General features: G+C 34.0%; 6 protein-coding genes across 21 annotated transcripts in view; 3 read left to right on the plus strand and 3 right to left on the minus strand.

Moving 5' to 3' along the window:
• The window catches only part of LOC105450219, a 12931-nt gene extending 11314 nt beyond the window's left edge, over positions 1 to 1617 (minus strand). Inside the window, exons 1-6 of the mRNA XM_011689966.1 lie at positions 1382 to 1617; positions 1171 to 1241; positions 942 to 1096; positions 645 to 733; positions 253 to 329; positions 82 to 137 (exon numbers count right to left, since the gene is read on the minus strand). Coding sequence (XP_011688268.1) covers positions 82 to 137; positions 253 to 329; positions 645 to 733; positions 942 to 1096; positions 1171 to 1241; positions 1382 to 1408 — 475 coding nt within the window. The 5' untranslated portion in view covers positions 1409 to 1617. The remainder of the gene's footprint in view (positions 1 to 81; positions 138 to 252; positions 330 to 644; positions 734 to 941; positions 1097 to 1170; positions 1242 to 1381) is intronic.
• Positions 1618 to 2228: 611 nt separating this feature from the next.
• LOC105449985 (odorant receptor 13a-like) lies at positions 2229 to 5881 on the plus strand. 5 transcript variants are annotated; one of them, XM_011689488.1, is made up of 9 exons: positions 2229 to 2894; positions 3128 to 3244; positions 3484 to 3601; positions 3848 to 4100; positions 4225 to 4347; positions 4538 to 4628; positions 4851 to 4987; positions 5268 to 5400; positions 5790 to 5881. In XM_011689488.1, the coding sequence occupies exons 1-9, from the start codon at positions 2751 to 2753 to the stop codon at positions 5838 to 5840; spliced, it is 1167 nt and encodes a 388-aa protein (XP_011687790.1). In that variant the 5' UTR covers positions 2229 to 2750; the 3' UTR covers positions 5841 to 5881. The 5 variants fall into 5 exon arrangements, with proteins under 5 accessions (XP_011687790.1, XP_011687794.1, XP_011687791.1 ...); XM_011689492.1 differs by having other exon boundaries at positions 3848 to 4023; positions 4225 to 4253; XM_011689489.1 differs by having other exon boundaries at positions 3884 to 4100.
• LOC105449984 (telomerase reverse transcriptase-like) lies at positions 5757 to 8643 on the minus strand. Of its 3 annotated transcripts, XM_011689487.1 has the most exons (8): positions 8331 to 8420; positions 8029 to 8228; positions 7571 to 7955; positions 7130 to 7449; positions 6829 to 7028; positions 6524 to 6759; positions 6270 to 6463; positions 5757 to 6164 (listed from the first exon to the last, which is right to left on the minus strand). In XM_011689487.1, exons 2-8 carry the CDS (start codon positions 8088 to 8090, stop codon positions 6002 to 6004), a joined length of 1560 nt encoding a protein of 519 aa, XP_011687789.1. In that variant the 5' UTR covers positions 8091 to 8228; positions 8331 to 8420; the 3' UTR covers positions 5757 to 6001. The 3 variants fall into 3 exon arrangements, with proteins under 3 accessions (XP_011687789.1, XP_011687788.1, XP_011687787.1); XM_011689486.1 differs by having other exon boundaries at positions 6524 to 6717; positions 7571 to 8228; positions 8401 to 8643; XM_011689485.1 differs by having other exon boundaries at positions 7571 to 8228; positions 8401 to 8643.
• Positions 8644 to 8853: 210 nt separating this feature from the next.
• Positions 8854 to 10738, plus strand: LOC105449987 (ATP-dependent Clp protease proteolytic subunit, mitochondrial). Of its 4 annotated transcripts, none has more exons than XM_011689497.1 (5): positions 8854 to 9350; positions 9532 to 9676; positions 9787 to 9921; positions 10011 to 10401; positions 10485 to 10738. In XM_011689497.1, exons 2-5 carry the CDS (start codon positions 9641 to 9643, stop codon positions 10628 to 10630), a joined length of 708 nt encoding a protein of 235 aa, XP_011687799.1. In that variant the 5' UTR covers positions 8854 to 9350; positions 9532 to 9640; the 3' UTR covers positions 10631 to 10738. The 4 variants fall into 4 exon arrangements, with proteins under 4 accessions (XP_011687799.1, XP_011687798.1, XP_011687796.1 ...); XM_011689496.1 differs by having other exon boundaries at positions 8854 to 9245; positions 9499 to 9676; XM_011689494.1 differs by having other exon boundaries at positions 8854 to 9245.
• Positions 10739 to 10754: 16 nt separating this feature from the next.
• Positions 10755 to 14350, minus strand: LOC105449988 (LIX1-like protein). Of its 6 annotated transcripts, none has more exons than XM_011689500.1 (5): positions 14242 to 14350; positions 13205 to 13844; positions 12588 to 12770; positions 12123 to 12469; positions 10755 to 12045 (listed from the first exon to the last, which is right to left on the minus strand). In XM_011689500.1, the coding sequence occupies exons 3-5, from the start codon at positions 12742 to 12744 to the stop codon at positions 11641 to 11643; spliced, it is 909 nt and encodes a 302-aa protein (XP_011687802.1). In that variant the 5' UTR covers positions 12745 to 12770; positions 13205 to 13844; positions 14242 to 14350; the 3' UTR covers positions 10755 to 11640. The 6 variants fall into 6 exon arrangements, with proteins under 6 accessions (XP_011687802.1, XP_011687801.1, XP_011687804.1 ...); XM_011689499.1 differs by lacking the exon at positions 14242 to 14350 and adding an exon at positions 14014 to 14235; XM_011689502.1 differs by lacking the exon at positions 13205 to 13844.
• Positions 14351 to 15243: 893 nt separating this feature from the next.
• LOC105449989 (G1/S-specific cyclin-E1) lies at positions 15244 to 19276 on the plus strand. Of its 2 annotated transcripts, XR_974411.1 has the most exons (4): positions 15244 to 16341; positions 16775 to 17387; positions 17580 to 18568; positions 18658 to 19276. XR_974411.1 is itself a non-coding variant. In XM_011689504.1 (3 exons), exons 1-3 carry the CDS (start codon positions 16328 to 16330, stop codon positions 18324 to 18326), a joined length of 1374 nt encoding a protein of 457 aa, XP_011687806.1. In that variant the 5' UTR covers positions 15244 to 16327; the 3' UTR covers positions 18327 to 19276. The 2 variants fall into 2 exon arrangements, 1 of the variants encoding a protein (XP_011687806.1); XM_011689504.1 differs by having other exon boundaries at positions 17580 to 19276.
• Positions 19277 to 19292: the final 16 nt, after the last annotated feature.

Consider the following 19292-nt stretch of genomic DNA (forward strand, 5'->3'; position numbering starts at 1 on the left):
CCTTCGCTCTCGCTCTCTCTCTCTCTCTCGGATCGATTATAAAATTTGATAATCTAAACATTCTAGCTTTAATTAACTTACGTTTCTTGCCGTTCTGTCGAATAGCTCTTACGATCCGTGGTGTACTGTTTTGCTTCCTGTCAACACACGATATATTAAGCGCTTTAAATGAGATAATAAAACAACTTGCACCTCAAAATATTAAGGTGACTATATAAGTAAAAATGTATATTTAATTTTTTAAATAATTACCAATTTTTTTCGTTAAATTTACGTTCAAATTTTTCACCATCGCTCAAATGCTTTCCTTCAAAAGTTACCCCTTGTGGCTATGAAAAACATTCATCCACCAAAAACGTTAGTATATCTTAGAACTCATTCACGCTTTAATTATAATAGCAGAGAATAAATTTATGCTAATCCAGAAGTTTTTTATAAAATAAAAAGTGAACTTAATAAAATTAAACGCGTTGAAAATATATTATATTTTAGATAATTAAAATTATATTAAATGCCAATTGCGAATAATAATAAGTGCCAAATATTAATATACTTTTGATACAAAAAAATCATTTCAAAGTAATCTAAATTTATAATCTGCACTTTATACTACTCTACCATACTATATCTGCCTCATATTTTACCTCATATTCTTTCAGATAGACATATGACGCAGAAGACTCAATATTTGAGATTCGTTGCGGAGTAGCAACCTGGTCGACTTCTCTGGTAACTAAAATGTGTCTCCACAAAATAATGTGTAAAAAATATATATATATATATATATATATATATATATATAATAGCAAACAAAAAATTTTAATTTCTTTTTTCTAAAATTATTCTACACAAAACATTTTTATCAACTAATATATATGGATTTTTTAATTACATATTTTAAATTTGCATATTTTGATTTCATTAACACTTACATCACTTACATAATTTTGCTTCAATAACTTGTCTATTAATAACTGGATCTTGACAACAACGTAATGATTTTGACGGCAATTTGAGAAGATATGATTGATCACTTTTTTCGTTTTTTGACGTTCGACAAGCAAGTCTCAATTTTCGATTATAAGACTGTGTCACTCTTGGAAGATACAAAATCAGCGATTATACAGTTTTTTATATATAAATAAATCAGAATTAGAGCAAAGATAATACTTTGGATTTGGTAAATCAAGATCCGATGTGAAATACGAATCGTCTTCAGCTGTAGAAGTATCAAACTGCCTCTGCATATCAATTAAATACTTTATATACATATAAATGTAAGATATATATATTTTTTTTGCACGGACAAAATTAAAAATTATATTAATTAAATTTAAAATTATTACTCATGATTAATGTATTAAGCTTGCACTATACTCACGTTATAACGCGAGAAGTTTCTTCGCATGATATGTGTCACGTTTAAAGTATAATTCGCGGAATTCGCATAATAACGACAAAACACTTCTTTTTTGTCCCTGTCACGTGAAATAAAAAATAATAAAAATATATATATATATATATATATGTTATATAAACTAATGCTGTGACATTTAAAATGTACGGGACATTTGCAAAAGTGTCTAGAAAGGCCTTAGATACGTAACAGCTAACAGATGAATGAGATGACAAGAGAATATCCAATTCTCCGTTTCTAATAAAATCACTAAATTTTTAAACTGCACAATTCGAATGTAATAAGAATATAATAAAATTTTCATGCTTTTATAAAAATGTTGTAACAGTTAATAACTTTTGTATAAAAATACAATATACTTTCTTGATTTCTAATATTTCAAATATAAATATATATGTCATAATGTATCATATGTATATATATGCAATTCAACACAAAACATATTAAAATGTAGTTTTAAATTTACTTTTAAAATAAATAAATTAAGACATTTAAAAAAGTTTAAAAAGACAATGTCAAAAACATTTAAAAAATTCAGAATTTTCGTTACTTGTATTAAGTAAAGAAAAAAATTGTTATAGAGAGAAAAATTTTTCCAAAAGAATAATTAATAGTTAGAAACAGGAATGGAAACGTTCGAATTTTGTGGGTTCAGTAATAAAGTACTCATCCAAGCAAGAGATGGTGCAGGCTTCAATAACATACAAATATAATATTTTATCTTTTTTATTATATATATGTACGAAATATATTTTCTTCACATTCTACATTATCTACATTTTTCTATATTTAATTTCTTTTCATATATTATATATGTATTTATGTCCAAATCTTTATACTGTTATAAATCTTAATACTGTTTTTTGTCAAATCACTCAAAATTTCTTAAAATTTGTCAAAAATTAAAACATATTTTTTTAAATACCTCGAATTCTAGGTGTGGAATTCCACACCTATGGGGACACTAGATGTGAAAAGTTCCATACCCTCCATAAGGAAGTTTCTGTCCCTGGCTAGAAAATTGTAATTAGAAGATACAATGTTCTATTATACGTATGGAGCTGTCGAGGTGACAACAGATGGAACAATGAAAAGTATCTCAAAGCAAAAGCTTAGACTCAAAGGACGCACAAGCTTGTACTCGATAGTCTGACGATTAACAGCGACTATAAGCGAGCAATTAAAATAATTTTGTGATAGCGCCGACAGTAGAACGCTCATACAGAGAGAATTATTAAAGGCAATGCAGGTGCATGCAAACGGATGAAAGTTCCCTACTACAGTTCTCTCTCTGAATATATTCTTCTTCTACAGTTCTATTGATAAGTGTGAAATGCAGTTCTTCGATGGACGGAATTACAGGATCAATAAAGTTCTCCTGTCGTGTGTTGGACAATGGCCATATCAAACGAACAGAAGTAGCAATGCTATTATTATCATTATAGTGTCTTTAGCTGGCACGCAATTTATCGCCAAGGTGTGACGATGCATGTCATTTGAATATCGTAAACTTAACTATTCGATCATTGATAAAGAGTATTTAATTATCAATCTCTCTTTTATATTATATAGAAGCAAAAGTTACTTTTTGGATTACTACATTTGTGTGTTCCATATACATTCCATTTTCTATCTCTATTGTACATATATATAAAAACAATATTTAATACTATATGCTTTTATATTTATAACTTCACGGTTTAAGCACAGATATGTGGTTTGCTCTCTATTGATGACATCGACGTATTCATCGATTCTCTTTCACCATTGGTAGTCGATCTAGGATGTGGAGTAAAATTAATCACTTGCATATTAAAAGCAACAGAGGTATGTACAAATATATTACGACATGTGGCTAACACAAGTTCCAAAATATTTTCACCATACCTATATCCGCTTGCAGACATGTAAAATTTATGAGAGAAAGAACAACTGTTGCTTAGGCAATTATTATTGTTTATTTCACAATTTCCAATTTAAATAATTGGAAATTATAATTTCTTAGCCACAAAATAATGAAAATAAAAAATTTTTTGACATTTCTTCACAATAAAATTTAATTACAGATCAGGGCACTTTTCGATCAAATACAATACGATTGGCAATTATTAATAACATCTCCACACATCAAGATTCTTAATAATTACGCGCAAAGTGGACGGACATTCACGATCATATACGCGAGTAAGCAGAATGTTTGTATCTTATATTAAAATTGGCGTGTTACCGGCGATTGAAGCCTCTTTTCCCCAATGTTTAAAAATTCGTATCATACGTGCGCGTATGTCTCTTTTACATATTAATTATGGATATTCACCTTACTAAATTTTATAGTAAAAATTTAAATCAAAATGATTTTATTTTACAACAGAAATTAAGAATAAAGACTAATAAAAAATGTTTAAGAATGCTTAAATCTATTTTTATTAGGCGCTTTTTATTCTGCGTTGGTGTTCTTTATGTTAGTACCATTACAACCATTGTTACTGGGTTCTTCTTCAAATGAAACAACACGACCATTGTTACACCAAGTTGAGTATTATATTGATATGGAGAAATATTACTTTCCAATCTTAATTCATGGATACGTTACAGCTGTCATTTGTGTAAGCATAGCCATCGCGGTAGATACAATGTATGTAATAGTAGTGCAGCATGTTTGCGGACTATTTATGATTATCGGGTAAAAATCTCACAAAATATTGTACATTTTATTGTCTTTTTTATATATGATAGGCTTTTTTTAAACATTTAATTAGTTCAGAATTTGTATTAATAACTTTTGAAACTTGTATAAATTGCTTTAGGCAACAGCTAGAAAATATAGTAAAAGGAGGTAATCTAGAAATAAATTTTAATCCGTCAATAAAAAACGATAAACCATACAAAAATATTATAAGCAGCATTCATGCACACAAGAGAGCTTTAAGGTGCTGTAATACAAGACATATTATTATATTAATATGTATTATATTAATATGTATTATATTAATCAAATTTTATATTGTTATTCATATTAACATACTTAAACAATGTATTTATAGTGTTTATATAATTATACGTGTATGCCGATCTAACAGATTATATTCTAACTATTATATTTTTAATTCGCACATGAAGGTTCGCCAGTCTCATTGAAGCAGTGTTCAGTCAAATGTTCCTTGTGGTAGCGGGTTTCAATATGCTTATCATAAGTATGACAGGCGTTATGGTACGTCAATTTCATTTGTTATAATAATATGATAATGTTTTCAAAGTTAATAAATTATTAATATGGAAAAACTATTGTTTTTATTTCTAATTTAAATGTTATTAACAAATAAAAATACTTTAATGAATAATTTAATAATGCTAATTACAAAAGAGATGTACAGATTTACAATCAAAATATTATTTGTTCCTTAACAATTACAATATTAATTAATCTTCTTAGGCCGTCACAAATCTGGATAAACCAGAAGAATTTTTAAGACAAATAACATTTTCATGCGCATTGTTAACGCATTTATTTTTTGAAAGTTTTCTAGCGCAACGTCTAATCGATCATAGCACACATATTCTTATCAGTTTGTAAGTAAACATAAACATTTTAAATAAACATTTTTGTAGTAAGAGAAAATCTTAAATTTTTGATGTAGACTATACATCTAAAATATTAATAATATAGTACGCGCGTCATATATATGAAAAGAAATCACTGTATCTAATAAAACGATCAATCTGTTCTTACTTAATTCAAACTAAATAAAAAACAAAAAATTCTGCTTACAATTAGTTAAAAATTAATTTTAAATATAGGCTTTAAAAATTATGTTAAATACAAAATATTTACGCAATATTTTGTTTGCAGAACAAACATAGCGTGGTATCAAACTTCATCTCGAACAAGGAAAATCTTAATTTTTATGATAATGAAAACACGAGAACCTTGTGTATTGACGGCAGGAAAAATGTTCGTTATATCCATGGATACTTTCTCTACGGTAAGACGTCCACTTTTATATATATATATACATATACACATATATACATGTATATATATATATATATATATATATATATATATGTATGTATATGTATTACTAAACGAAACTGTACACTGTCTAAAACCAACTCTCTAAAAAACGCATATCTCTGATAATTCTACAAGATGTCTTCGAAGGTTTAAGCCAGTTTTTAGACGATTGCGATATATGTTACAATGTTCCATGTGGTATATTTATGTTATATATTTTTATTTGCAATCAATTATACATATTATTTAATACATGTATAGTTGATTTATGGAAGAACAATTATATTTATATTGACAATATCAAAGTTAATGAGTAATCAAACGTTGCAATTTTAATACCATTTATTCTTTTTCAAGATCGTACGTACATCAGTGTCATATTTTACGATGTTACGGTCGATGCAATAGTTAATTAACAATTGCCCATAAGCTGCTACAAAGTGGACAAAGACAAAAAAAAATTAATGTAAGACATAAATTTTTTAATTAATTGCACTGTTGTTTTGACTGAGAAAAAGTTTAGAATAAACAATAATAACACAGTTATAGCATTTTATTAGATCCGATATTTAACGGAACTTAGGTACGTTCCATCCTAAAAATTTTATTGTGGATATATTTCGTGAATTGGTGGATGTGGAAGACACCTCCACGTTTGATTGTATTTTATCTGGATTGAATGTTACATCATATTCATCATTGTGTATCCCATTCTCGATAATTTCTAGAAATCTATATAAAAATTGTTATATATTAATAATACAGAATTTTATATTTGAATTTTATGCACGTGTGTGAACGCGTGTCTAACAATACAAGCAAGATTACGGAAATTACCTTACTGCATAATTTTTATCGTCGGTAATATATAACATATCGTCGACGTATGTAGATAGAAGACCGTTTTTTGTATATTCCGAGAATTGTTCTTTAATCATCTGCTGGTAATATATATCAGATAAAATCGAGGAAGTTGATACACCTTGTGATACACCTCGTATTATTGAATATCGTCTACCAATCAATTTAACCTACAATAAAAATGTTATTTAATAATAATAATTAAAACTTTAATTTCATGTACATTTTACCTTTTTCTGAAATATTAATTCTTTTATCTTATGTAAAATCATTTGTTTTCTAACACGTTTTGGTCTTTCATTGCTCGGAATTATATTACTGGATGTTAATTTTTTTAAATAATTAGATACAATTTGCACTGTGTTTTTCTTCCTATTTTGCTTTGGTTTTCGAAAAGTGCAAATTCGTTTTCCAATTATGTTCTCTAATTTTTCACAATACATAGAGATAATATTATATAATTTATCTAGAATAGTAAAGTACAATAAAAAAAACTGACGACAAATATATTTATGTAGTATACAGTAAGTTATACCTTGTATTATCGAGTCAAATGCATCTTGAATATCACAACGAACAAAATACAATGGATTTCCAGATCTTTCCCATATGTAGTTCGAAATCGTCTTTTTGCAGTCTGCTACAGTTGGGATCCCTTTTTCGTTAAAGTGCGTGATATATAATTGTTGTAGAAATCTTAAAACAACGTCATCATACTTGTCCTTAATGTTGTATCTATAAAATTGTATACATATATATTACTAATAGTATTTATTGGTACTGTATATCAGAGAAAAGTTTCAAGAAAGAAGTTTATTAAATAGATATTTATGTACTTTGCCAAAAATATAGCTCTCACACCAGAAGAACTTGGAATAAATTTATATATCCCAGTAATATATTTCTTGTTTAATTCCGTAAATGGCACAAGACATGGCTCACAAATATTCAGCTTTTTGTTCACAAATTCTTCTTGCATATTGATCCAATTATCTTTTGTGATGTATATCCATTGCCGTTTAGATACTTTCAAGACCACATATTTATGTAAAATCTTTATAATGTATTGTGTAAAAAACCAATGCAATAGCTTCAGTACAATGATCCATTTCTCGGTATTATTATCAATTGAATATAACCAATTAATTTTAGAAATCTAGAAAAGAAAAATATTACAGGAAATATTAGACATTTCAAATTGAATAGAAAAAAATGATGATAATGGTCTTTGACAAGATCAAAACTTTCTAATTTGTTTAATCTTTCAATAAACATACGTCCAATTTGTTGAATAATGGCATCATGTCTAGTGATGCTCCAATAGCGTCCGCTTTTTGGATATTTCTTTTAAAAGCTTTTGTTATTGATATTTTCTGCGGAACTGTCTTTAAAAGGCAACATACTGTCTTCTTTATAGCCTTTTGATTTCTTGATGTACCAAATAACTTAAGAGGTACATTTTCATACACGAGTAAACTAAAGAAATATTGCAGTGAATGGACATGGATCTGATGTTTAAACTTGTGGTTAACTGCATATTTCGTGCTATTTTTTGCTATTATATTTTTTAACTTATCAGCATAATTATATTTATTATGCCGATTCTTGAACATTTCCATTATTCTCGATAATGCAGGAATAATACTATCTAAATTGATGTTTCTGTAACATTCAGACGTAAGCCCAATGTCTGTATCTAAAATTTTACGACATATATCTCGTCCTGTATACTTGCTCTCTAAAATATGATATTTTGAAATTTTTGCCGTAGTACGATTTGTCTTCCTCATTTGGCATCTAGATTGAAACAATTTCACCGTGGAATTATACTTTTTCAATGGAATAGAACATGTAACTTTTGCCCCTGCTTCTGACTTGGAACATTGTCTGTTTCTAAATGATTTTTCATTCTTCCTTCTGTTATATCTCTTTTGTCTAGAAAAACAAACATAATAATTGACTTTTGAAGAAAAAAAATAATCAAAATAAATAATAACGTACAAATTTCAAAAATTCCAATTAGTGTAATTATGCTACCTTTGAAAAAAGCCTTTGAAGAAACTAATATACTATAAGAAAATATTTAAAAAGAAATAACAATAGAAACCTGTTATTTATGGGGGATTGTTTGTAATAATGACAATCCATTTTTATTTAGAAATTTTAATAAGTGTTTTAACGTTGCGTTTTTCACTCTTCACCACATAAAGAAAAGATACTTTTTTTCTTTGGTCAATTCACCCTGCTTCAACCTGCTCTCCGGACAACACACATCACGTGCAAAACCTCGATTCGCAACTATATACCACTACATACTGCAGCTGCTACATACTATGTATTATAGACGTATTGGTGTTACCAGAGAGAAGCACACTAGCGCCAATTGCTTCCACTTTTGAGATGGAACCACGTAGGCATCGCCATTTTCTGATACTGCCGATAAAATCATAGGCAGAGAGAATGAAAGTGGTTTGAGTCAGAGCTACATATATGTATATATATATATATATATATACATATTCTCCATCCACTTTGTGAATATAGCACGGACACGTACCACATTTTATTGACAATTATGTCTGAGTAACTCTGACTCAAACCACTTTCATTCTCTTTGCCTATGATTTTATCGGCAGTATCAAAAAATGGCAGTGATAGTAGTTTTATCTGAAAAATGGAAGTGCTAGATTGGCGCTAGTGTATGGCGAAGGGCAAAACTTTTGCCGGTGTTGCGAAAACAAATATAACGTTTTACGTTACTCGTTCATAACGGGTCAACGGGGTCATATCGCGTATATACCCGTGAAAAGAACAAACCTAAATTTCGATCTAAGGAATTTGATTTACATAGAAAATCTTGAATCGCTTGAATAAAAAATAATTAAATGTGTGCCGCGAATTACTGAAAAATTCTATTGGAGAGAGCAGGAGAGAGAGAGAGAGAGAGAAAGAGTGTGTATTTAGAAATGTATAATATAACCTATACGAAGGAATAAATAATAGTCTAAAATCTGCATTTTAATATAATAAAAAGAAGCAAATTAATAGGCATGAAAGGTTCTTTCCTCTTACATTTGTGCCCAGTACGATCTACTGACGAATATCTCCCAGAACTTATTTTATATTATATATTTTACCAGTGAATGTTCGGTCGTTTACGTTTATAGGTTATATTTGACATTGAATTTTTTTATATTTTTTATAGCACAATAAGTTGTTTGTTTTTTCTCTCTGTCAGAGATATTGCGTGATTGCCACCATATTCTTCCTATTACGTGAATTCTCTTGTCGAAAAACATTTCTTTCTAAACAATTATTGCGATATTATTACCATTCTATGTGTGAAGATGTTGCAAAGAATAAATAATTTACTGCAAATCACCGTGAGTATTTTGTTCATGTAAAGATATTCTCAATGAAAATGATTAAATCTGTTGAAATAATCTCTTTGTGAAAACTGACAAATTAAATTGCTCTTCTTTCTTTCCAACAGGCTTATGGACACAAAGTGAGCAGTAGATACTTGAATTTTGTTCCTATTGTAGTGGAACAAAGTGGACGTGGTGAACGTTCATATGACATTTATTCGCGTCTTCTGAAGGAAAGAATTATCTGTCTTATGGGTCCGGTACGGCAGCATAACTTTGTTTTATTACACTATATTTACACATTAATTTAAAATTTTAAGAAAATGAGTTGAATTATCTTTTTGTATAGGTCACAGATGTTGTAGCTTCTGCAGTAATTGCTCAACTTCTTTTCCTTCAATCGGAAAGCAGTAAAAATCCGATTCATTTGTATATAAATTCACCTGGTGGGAGTGTGACAGCAGGACTTGGAATATACGACACTATGCAATATGTTCTTCCCCCTATCTCCACATGGTGTGTAGGTCAAGCATGTTCTATGGCGAGTCTACTTCTAGCAGCTGGAACCAAAGGCATGCGTCATTCTTTACCGAACGCTAGAATCATGATTCATCAACCATCGGGAGGAGTACAAGGACAAGCTACAGATATCCAGATACAAGCTGTAGAAATTCTTAAATTGAAACAACAGATCAACGAGCTATATGTTAAACACACCGGCCAGGATTTAGAAAAAATAGGTATGCCTGCCATCGACGTCTTTTCTAGGCATCTTTATCATATGTAAAAAATGTATTTTATTTCGTGAAAAATCATGTTGCAGCAAGAAGCATGGAGAGAGATAACTTTATGACCCCAACACAAGCTAAAGAGTTTGGAATTGTAGATAAAGTATTGGCCCATCCTATGCAAGAAGAAACTGCAGAAGCAACAGTGGAGAAAACAGAAAATATAACGACAAAATCTTAATATTATTGGATAGGATGGATACATGGGTTCCATCTTATTGTTATATTGTAACAAATGCATTAAAAAGATGTATCATTATTTAATAATAAACTATTTATAAAACAATTATATAAACTGTATCCTATTCAACTGAAAGTGATATATTCACTTTCAAATTGGCATATATAAAACATACTGATTTATAACAGCAATATGTGAATGAGTATTAGAATGATATAATCTATTTCTTCAGTATATTTTCAAGCGTGATATATTGATAAAAGCAAGTATTTAACTTGCAAAATATAAAAAACCGTTTCACTTAAAGAATATTGTTGTGTACTAATAGTTTCCTTCCGTTTATAATACGTAATGTAAGTTATTTAAAATTTATAGTCTCAGCGTATAAATCATAAAAATGAATTGTGTCGCTTTTATATATACCTACCCTGTTTGTATAATCGTTATCTTAAAATTTTATCTTAAAAATTCTGTTTATAGTTTACAATTATTGTGAATATCACACGCACGCGCGCGCGCACATATTTTATATCCTTTTTCAATTCCGAACGTGCATTGTGAAATTACGTCTGCCGATCCTATTGACCGAATTGTACTCTTAACGATTAAGCAGAAATATTTTCCGAAATATAGATAATGGAAGACAAAGCCCAAAATATATACACATATAAGTAAACTTGTATATATGTAAAAATGCAAGTGTATACCTTTGTAACTCTTAGACGAATTTTTTATATATACTAAAGTATTTCTATATATCAAAATATCCCATTTAAGATCTATTATCACCAGAAATGCTTTATAAAGAAAAGCTCTATAAAGAAATGTGCTTTATATAAAAAGGACGGAATATTTTCGCCACAAAATAGGCCTTAAAAAGAATTAAAAGTAAAAACGGTCTTCATAAAGCAATTTTAAATTTAACTATTTTTTTTTTCTTTCTCAAAACTTATTCTTCGCGAAAGACCAGTCTTATGCGTTATTTATCTCAACAACGTTTGTGTTAGAATTCACTGCGGACAGACCTGCGCGTGTGCGAGCATTAATATATCTTTCTTTTCTTTTGGAAATCTAAGTTCTCGTCCCGCTAATCGGGCAGTTTCAAGTTCACGCTCGGCCAAGGCCAATTCCATTGCCACGATCCCGCCACCACTCTCGTGCTCTCTAGCAACCCAGTCTAACGCCATTTGGCTACGCATATCGTCGTCCAATGCCCGATGACTATAATGCGCAACTACTTCCTGTCTGCTGCACTGCCTCTCTCTCATGGCTTTTAAAGAGCCGTTCCAATGAAGCAATTGAAAGACTGTCATTAGCTCTTGGAATTCCAACATTGTTCTTCCACGATTGCATTCCAACATAAAACGAAACGCACCTATACCTGTGTTTGGATCTTCTTTCTCGTCACCACTTCCCTGAAAGCACATGCATATTAAGCATCTTTTACTGTAATTTAATGTAATAAATAACTTTAAATATTTTTTTTATTTACTTGTGCTGTGCTACCAACTCCATTTGACGTTGCTGAAGGTTTGGCAAAGCTAGCCCTTGCCTCTGCAACAGCTTTCTCAATAAAATCATCGGTAATTTTACGCGATGGATGTTCATTAAATACAGAATTCATTAGCGCGATTTTTGCAGCTGATCTGCGTGCTTCTGCCTTTGTGGGACAGTTTTGAAAGCTTCCGAAACAAGATCCTCCAGGAAGCGTTACATAGCAAATGTAAGGTGGATTGGCGCCAGGAACGGATTCATAAATAACTAGTGCACCATTTCTCAATTCTGTTCCTCTGGCTTGTTTCATCTGCCAAAATTCTTGCAATGCTTCCACAACATTTACTGCAGATGTAAGAAAGAAAAAAGTATATATATACATATTTATACTTATAATTTTATATAAAATTAAAAATGTTGAAATAGCTACTATAAAAATGAGCCAAGATTTTATTATATATACCTCTGCCATAACCTTGACTATGTTTTGCAAAGCTATTAACGACTGCATCTACGGCCTCTCTTAAAACTTGCTTAGCACGGGCATCCACCAGTCCACCTGTGACCCCCATATTTTCGGGAACACGTGATTTTGTCTTAACCGGCATCATGCCCTGCATTACTCAGAAACTTGCATTTATTTATTCTGCAAAAATATAGCCTCTCTTGAGTGTTATTTCTAAACTCTGAACCAATAGTAAACAACAACTTTTATTTACGTCTTTTAATTATACTGAAATTTTCAACGTTATACAATGTTGCAATGTGTATTTGCACAAGAGCGTAGTATTAATTTTCATCATTATAATAAGTAGAAAGTGCATGCTAATCGAGCTACAATCGAATTCGTGATTAACAAAAATGACAAGATTTTTTTTTCTTTTCTGGATGAACATAAGTACGAAGATTTCGTGACAAGCAAAGTTTCATGACGCGATACGAGCGCGTAATTCACTGTCACCATTCACCGTTGACCGTTGACACGATCGCTGACCCACGATCGAGATTGAATGAGCGCGTTGGTGCCGACTGCCGACGATCATGATCATGCGACGCGCGCGATGCGTCTCGTTTACTCACCGAAGAATCGGCAAGACAATGCTGTGTGCGCGCACACCGTCTTCCTAGTGACCGTCGACCGTCGACCGTCGACGTACGGTTCGACGAGTGTGTCGGATGCTGCGCGACAACGGGAGCGGAGGGACAACGGTGGCATCGGGCGTGAGAAGGAACCCAGAAGGTCTAGCGCCGCACAGAGACCCGGATGCCCAGGAATTCGCGTAAATTACTCTCCGATCAGGGCACTGCACTGTGAGCGCCGCGGGATCAAATTGCAAGACACATATAACGCGTTTAATGGCCCCGGACCGCTGACGATTTCCAGAAAGCCAGGGCTGCAGCGACTCACATGGGCGCCTCGCACCACGGCAACGGCGACGGCGCCATGGAATACGGAGGATTCCAAGCGGTTCCGCGCTGCGTTTCGCTTTGGCTTTGTCGTCTCGTCACTCGCGTCGTCGTCAAAGCTTGCCAACATTTGCCAATCGAGCGTTGCGTTAAGTAGACTCGCGTCGATTCTTTTCTTTTCCTTTGTTTTCTTTACTATCGGGTTCAGTACCGTATTATATATCGTACGTTATATGCCCTACCATGTCGCATAATATATCGCTATGACGGATGACGCCCGTACGCGACTCTTGTCTAATGATTCATTACCTTCCTGTAAGGAAATTTATAATAATAATATTCGTTGATAAAACGATGAAAAATCGACTATAGTCATGTATGAATCTTGATCTATTATAATTTCTATGTACACCGATTGAACACACTCGCAACACACAAATTCAATTGTATCCCGTCAGGAAAAAAATGAAATTTTCTCTTACTTGTTATTGCAGAAAAAAGATTACGAAAATGACATTAATCTCAAAGATGGCATGATATATATGTATCTTTATTTCTTTCCATTAATAATTGCGCGCATTAGATATCTTATAACCATACGTTGCACAAGACACTATTGCTTGCTTAATTAATAAAAGAAAACGAAGAGATTCTCCTGCAATATATGAGTAAGCAAAATTGCGAAAAGTCGTGTCAATTCTATTGCTCACCATCAGTTCCTCCCCTATTTACATTTACGCACACTAATCTAAGCTTGCGTGTGTATTCCACGCGCGACATTAGTCCGGAGCAACTTGAACAACTTGTGATCCAGACTGATTAAACTCTTGCGAGAAGACTAGATGACAGGGGCGCCATATCGCGGTCGTTTTCTGAAAACATAATGCACCTGTAGGTAAAATAGCAGACAGAATAGCGCGTTAAATTCAAGAGGCTTATCACGATTCTCGGAAATTGATAAATATTACAAAAATGTGCAAATTCACTAGATGACGTGACCAATGAAATTATAAATTTTCTAGTAAATTCACTCACTTTTGCAATTTTTACCTATTTCTGTGAACCATAATAGAAATGAGCAGCTGCAGGTGTCGCTTGATTTAAGAAATAATAGATAATAAATTTATAATCTTGGTGGATTATAATAAAAAAAAAAACGCAACGCTATGGAACAAAAGTTACAATTTACTTTTGACGTATTTTTGACGTGATTTATTTTGTTTTTTGAAATTCGAAATATTCCCGATATTTGGATATTCAAGTTGATTTCTATTAAAAAAATCTTCAACTTTTTACATCATTATTAATATATCGTAATATTTGGCCAAACATATTTACGTCACACGTATCACTGTTTCATAGTTTGTGACAAGTAATGCGAAAAATAGTGAGAGCAATACGCCGGCGGCAATCTCATTATACGCTTATAATTAGCAGTAATGTATAATATCACATAGGCAGAGGTGTAATGGCGCAGTGGATACGTGGCAAGAGGTTCCTCGGCCCGGAACGGCTCGACCCGCCGGGCGCCGCGGAAGTAGGAAAAGCCCGCGAACGAGACGAGGCGAGGACGATTTACGCGCGCATATTTCCCGCGTGGTCGACGCGGCGACGATGCAGTCGTGTGCACACTCGCACTGATGGTGTTTTTGTGTGAGTACGTCGGATCAGCTGAGCGCCAGCTGTGCCGCGCGCGCCGGCCAATCGGTGACGGGGACAGCAGCGCGGCGTGGCGCCCATCACTCTGGCGTTCCCGCGAAACGCCAATTTGCAGCAGGCGCCAGTTCGCTTCGCGTACGCGGCAGAAACGTGTCCGTGTTCGCGTCTTCCAAGTATCGCGCGATCTTCCGCAAGCGTGTAGTGCCGTGTTAACCCGTACGCGCGAGCTCGCGAGAGTGCTCGCGATTCCCGTTCCGACGCCGAAGCTGATGTGATATCCGTAAAACGAAAGAGAGAGAGAGCGCGGCAACGCCGAAGCCGAACGAGCAGGAACCGAAATACGGCGCGACGTGCGCGACGCCGTAGCTGCACGGCCAGCACTGGGCCTCGACGGACGATCCGTTTACCGCCCGCGAGCCGCCTGCGTATCGTCCCCAGGACACTGGGACACGCATCTGTCTGCAGACAGTCGTCTATCGTTGCACTTTGGCTGATAACTTTGTCCAAACGAGCTGGCGAAACGCGCGCGGTATCTCGCGGAAGGACGCTCATCTTGGAGTCGCGTTTCACGGGACTGAAAAATCAGGCCCGACACGCGAAAGGAGGAATATCCAGGAGTCGAGGTATCGTCGACGGCCTTCTGCCTGAAATGTATCATAAATATCTCCAAAATTTGCCCCTTCTTTAGGAGGTTATGTAGCGCATATAGAGGGCGTTACAGGGCGTACAGGGGTTGGTCGTCGTTTCGCGCGCGCTCGTCGGCTCGTCTCCCGCGCTTCCAGATCCACGTCCTCTATTTTTGTCGGAATATCGTTGAATCGCGGCTCGCACACGCCGCAAAATAGCTCGCAGAGGAGATAAATGAATTTTCCGTCCGCCAAAATTGACAACGAACGAAAATCCCAAGTCGCTACGTTGAATCAAAGACTGCCGAGAGAACGTGCATTATGGCGATCGGATGCTCGTAGACTTGGCGCGCTCCTCAGCTTTTCGTCGTTTTTCCAAGGAAATAGTTGCGCCTGAATCAAGAAAATCGTGTGGACGCTCGTTCCAAGGGTCTCCGTTGTCGCGTGCGATTGGAAAAAATTTTTTCCGCTGACAAATATTTTCCTTACACGTTGGCAATCCCGCGGCAAGATGCCACAGAACAGGTGAGTGATCGATATTACATTTCACGTTAAAATTCAGATATATCTCTCTTCCGTGGTCTCCGGGACATTTAGTTTATGATGAAATCGATTCAACGCCTATCCATTGCTCTCGATTAAAAATAAATTTTTTTTCTGTCCATACTTGAACCTCGCGCACCTATAACCTTCTTTCCTCTCTGATTTTAGCAGCTTTCCTTTATCGATATAATAATTTGTTGTTTCTTTAGTTGTTTAGATAGCGCTCTTTACGTTGTAAATCTGCAAATTAACACTACCGTAGCTCAAAAAAATTTTCGACGACTGTTGAACTTTATATATTAGTTGATAGTAACCTTTGTTTACATTCGCTTGTTGGAAATTGTTAGAATTGTTGTGGATGATACGTCGACGAACGTTGCGCAGAAAGAAATAAAATGTTTTCTTCTATATTTAGCTTGCAGGAAAAAAAGTCACAAACTTATCTGCAAGGTGGCAAGGCGCAGTCTTTGAAACGGAAGAGACGTAACACCACAGAACTCTCGGAAGATTCAGAAAACATATATCCACCTAGTAAAGTACCTACACTGTCTCATGTCTCATATGCGGAATCTTGTCAAACCACCCCGTCGGTGGATGCCACGTGTACTCTCCAACATCAGACATCTCCATTAAAGGAACAGCAGGAGCCAGCTACATGGTCTGAATTAAGAACTGCGACCTGTTTCTTAACACCCTCAGCCTCCAATAGCACATCAATTAGACCTAGTCCACTGCCGTCTCTTCCATGGGCTGATGGCTCTCAAGTATGGTCTCTTATGTGCCTTGGGGATCAGAAAACTGTAATTCAGAGGGATCCAGAAATGTTCCAAAGGCATCCAACGTTGCAGCCACGAATGAGAGCCATTTTATTAGATTGGTTGATCGAGGTCTGCGAGGTGTATAAATTACATAGGGAGACTTATTACCTTGCTATGGACTATATAGACAGATATTTGTCTATTCATCAAGACGTACCTAAAAATCAATTGCAACTTATAGGAATAACTTGCCTTTTTATTGCTTCTAAGGTTTGTAATCTTTTTTTCTTTTTTTAATATATATTTTTCCATTTATTTTATGATATGAATTAAATGATTAAGAAAAAGGAGTAAAAATAAAAATTTTATTTTCACTTTTTATTTTTGAAAATATATTTATAGTGTGTAGCAAGGGAGATTTAGAAATGAAGAAAAATTGAGAAAAATAAAATGATTTTACAGGTTGAAGAGATATATCCGCCTAAAATCGCGGAATTTGCATACGTCACCGATGGAGCCTGTACGGAAGAAGAAATTTTGGGAAAGGAGTTGATGATCTTGAAAGGACTTGGATGGAATCTGTCCCCGATAACCGCACCAGGATGGCTCAATATTTACATGCAGATTGAATCGGGCGATTCATCCAGACCAAATACTTTCATATATCCGCAGTATGGTGGATTGCAATATTCTCAAGCGGCACAACTATTAGATCTGGCGACTTTGGACGAAGGTTGTTTGAAGTTTCCGTACAGCCACATAGCTGCAGCAGCAATTTACCATACCCAAGGAAGAGAATGCGCATTAAGGGTATCCCGATTGTCGTGGGAACAGCTTGCTCCTTGTGTAAAATGGCTTACAGCATTTGCTACTACCGTCGCGGAAGAGGAATCCCAGTCTCTTTTAAGATCTACGATCACGCCTGTAGAATCGCACTCTGGATCTGGACTGAAGGCCACTGTACCTAATATCGTTGTAGACGAATCGCATCGCATACAGACTCATGTAGTCGATTTGAATATGTTGGAAAAGGCGCAGCAGCGATTAGCTGGAGATATTTCGAGCGGTTATGTGAACGATTCGGATGCAAATGTGGAATCTGGTAGACAAAGTCCGAACGAGAGTGGCCTCTTAACTCCACCGTCTAGTAATCAAAAGAATTCTCCATTATCAACATGCCCTACACCTCAGTTACATCCTTATACATAACTAAATATTTGCAAGTACTTTGTATACACATTATATATGGTAAATTGTTATACCGTATAATCGTATATAGAATTACAGCACAATATTTCATATAGAAACGTGAGATATTTTGAAAAAACGCAGATATGAGGAAATAATGTTGATAACACATTGTGAACACGTTGTGACACGTTATTGTAAATAATACGATGCTTTCTAATCGCATCCTTTCCATATTGAACGATTGTACTTTCGAAATAACAGTAAGACTCAGTACAAGATATCAAGCATTTTTTTGAAATAATACATATAAAATAGCACAATTAATTCAACATCACTTATTTTATTACAGACACTTGCTTTATGGTTTTGTGTTGTCTATAAATACCTCTCGCAGCACATTTATGATTCTAAATAGCAGTCATACATGACTGCTTTCTGTGATTGTACCCAATACGGTGAAATTTCGCGCGCCTTACATTAACACAGAGATTAGGCTCAACTTTACTACATTATATACATTGCAAAGACGTAAGAAGACGAATAATGTTTATACAACAAGTGGCCTTAAATGATTATTTCTACCTGTTTTTTGAAAGAGAGCTTTGTTAATAGTATTCTTTTATACAATTCGCTTTATTGTAATACAGTGTATTACGGCGCAGCGGTGCGTTATCTGGCCGGATGAATGCATTTTTATTATGTATATTATGAAATTCTTTCCGATGAATGAAATATTAAAAACAATTTCTTTATATCCTCTTAAATTGAGAATGAATGGTGAGGGATGAAAGCAGGAGATTGAGTATGACGGTTAATTAAAATATTAAAAAAAAAGACTAATAATCTTTAATGTAAGCATTAAAATTTTGTGGTGAATTTGCACACCGCCTGGCATGTAACAACATGGCGGTTTATACATATTTGTATGATGAATTTGACAATAAATGTTTTGCAAATTTACATTTAAATTATCTCAATCCATTT

The sequence above is a fragment of the Wasmannia auropunctata genome, unplaced genomic scaffold (genome assembly GCF_000956235.1).
Source record: "Wasmannia auropunctata unplaced genomic scaffold, wasmannia.A_1.0 LD336069.1, whole genome shotgun sequence".
Taxonomy (NCBI): Eukaryota; Metazoa; Arthropoda; class Insecta; order Hymenoptera; family Formicidae; genus Wasmannia; species Wasmannia auropunctata.

Coding starts and splice junctions, on each gene's coding strand:
- LOC105449984 (XM_011689485.1), bottom strand. CDS start 8,441: ATGGATTGTCATTATTACAAACAATCCCCCATAAATAACAG. Junction 7,450..7,570: donor CATTATTCAACAAATTGGAC/GTATGTTTATTG, acceptor TTTCTTTTCTAG/ATTTCTAAAATTAATTGGTT. Junction 6,464..6,523: donor AATTAATATTTCAGAAAAAG/GTAAAATGTACA, acceptor TTTTTATTGTAG/GTTAAATTGATTGGTAGACG.
- LOC105449987 (XM_011689493.1), top strand. CDS start 9,641: ATGTTGCAAAGAATAAATAATTTACTGCAAATCACC. Junction 9,922..10,010: donor TTATCTGTCTTATGGGTCCG/GTACGGCAGCAT, acceptor CTTTTTGTATAG/GTCACAGATGTTGTAGCTTC. Junction 10,402..10,484: donor CCAGGATTTAGAAAAAATAG/GTATGCCTGCCA, acceptor ATCATGTTGCAG/CAAGAAGCATGGAGAGAGAT.
- LOC105449985 (XM_011689488.1), top strand. CDS start 2,751: ATGCAGTTCTTCGATGGACGGAATTACAGGATCAATAAAGTTCTCCTG. Junction 2,895..3,127: donor GCACGCAATTTATCGCCAAG/GTGTGACGATGC, acceptor GTTTAAGCACAG/ATATGTGGTTTGCTCTCTAT. Junction 4,101..4,224: donor GGACTATTTATGATTATCGG/GTAAAAATCTCA, acceptor AAATTGCTTTAG/GCAACAGCTAGAAAATATAG.
- LOC105449989 (XM_011689504.1), top strand. Junction 17,388..17,579: donor GCCTTTTTATTGCTTCTAAG/GTTTGTAATCTT, acceptor ATGATTTTACAG/GTTGAAGAGATATATCCGCC.
- LOC105449988 (XM_011689502.1), bottom strand. CDS start 12,744: ATGCAGGGCATGATGCCGGTTAAGACAAAATCACGTGTTCCCGAAAAT. Junction 12,470..12,587: donor TAGTCAAGGTTATGGCAGAG/GTATATATAATA, acceptor TTACATCTGCAG/TAAATGTTGTGGAAGCATTG. Junction 12,046..12,122: donor GAGTTGGTAGCACAGCACAA/GTAAATAAAAAA, acceptor ATGTGCTTTCAG/GGAAGTGGTGACGAGAAAGA.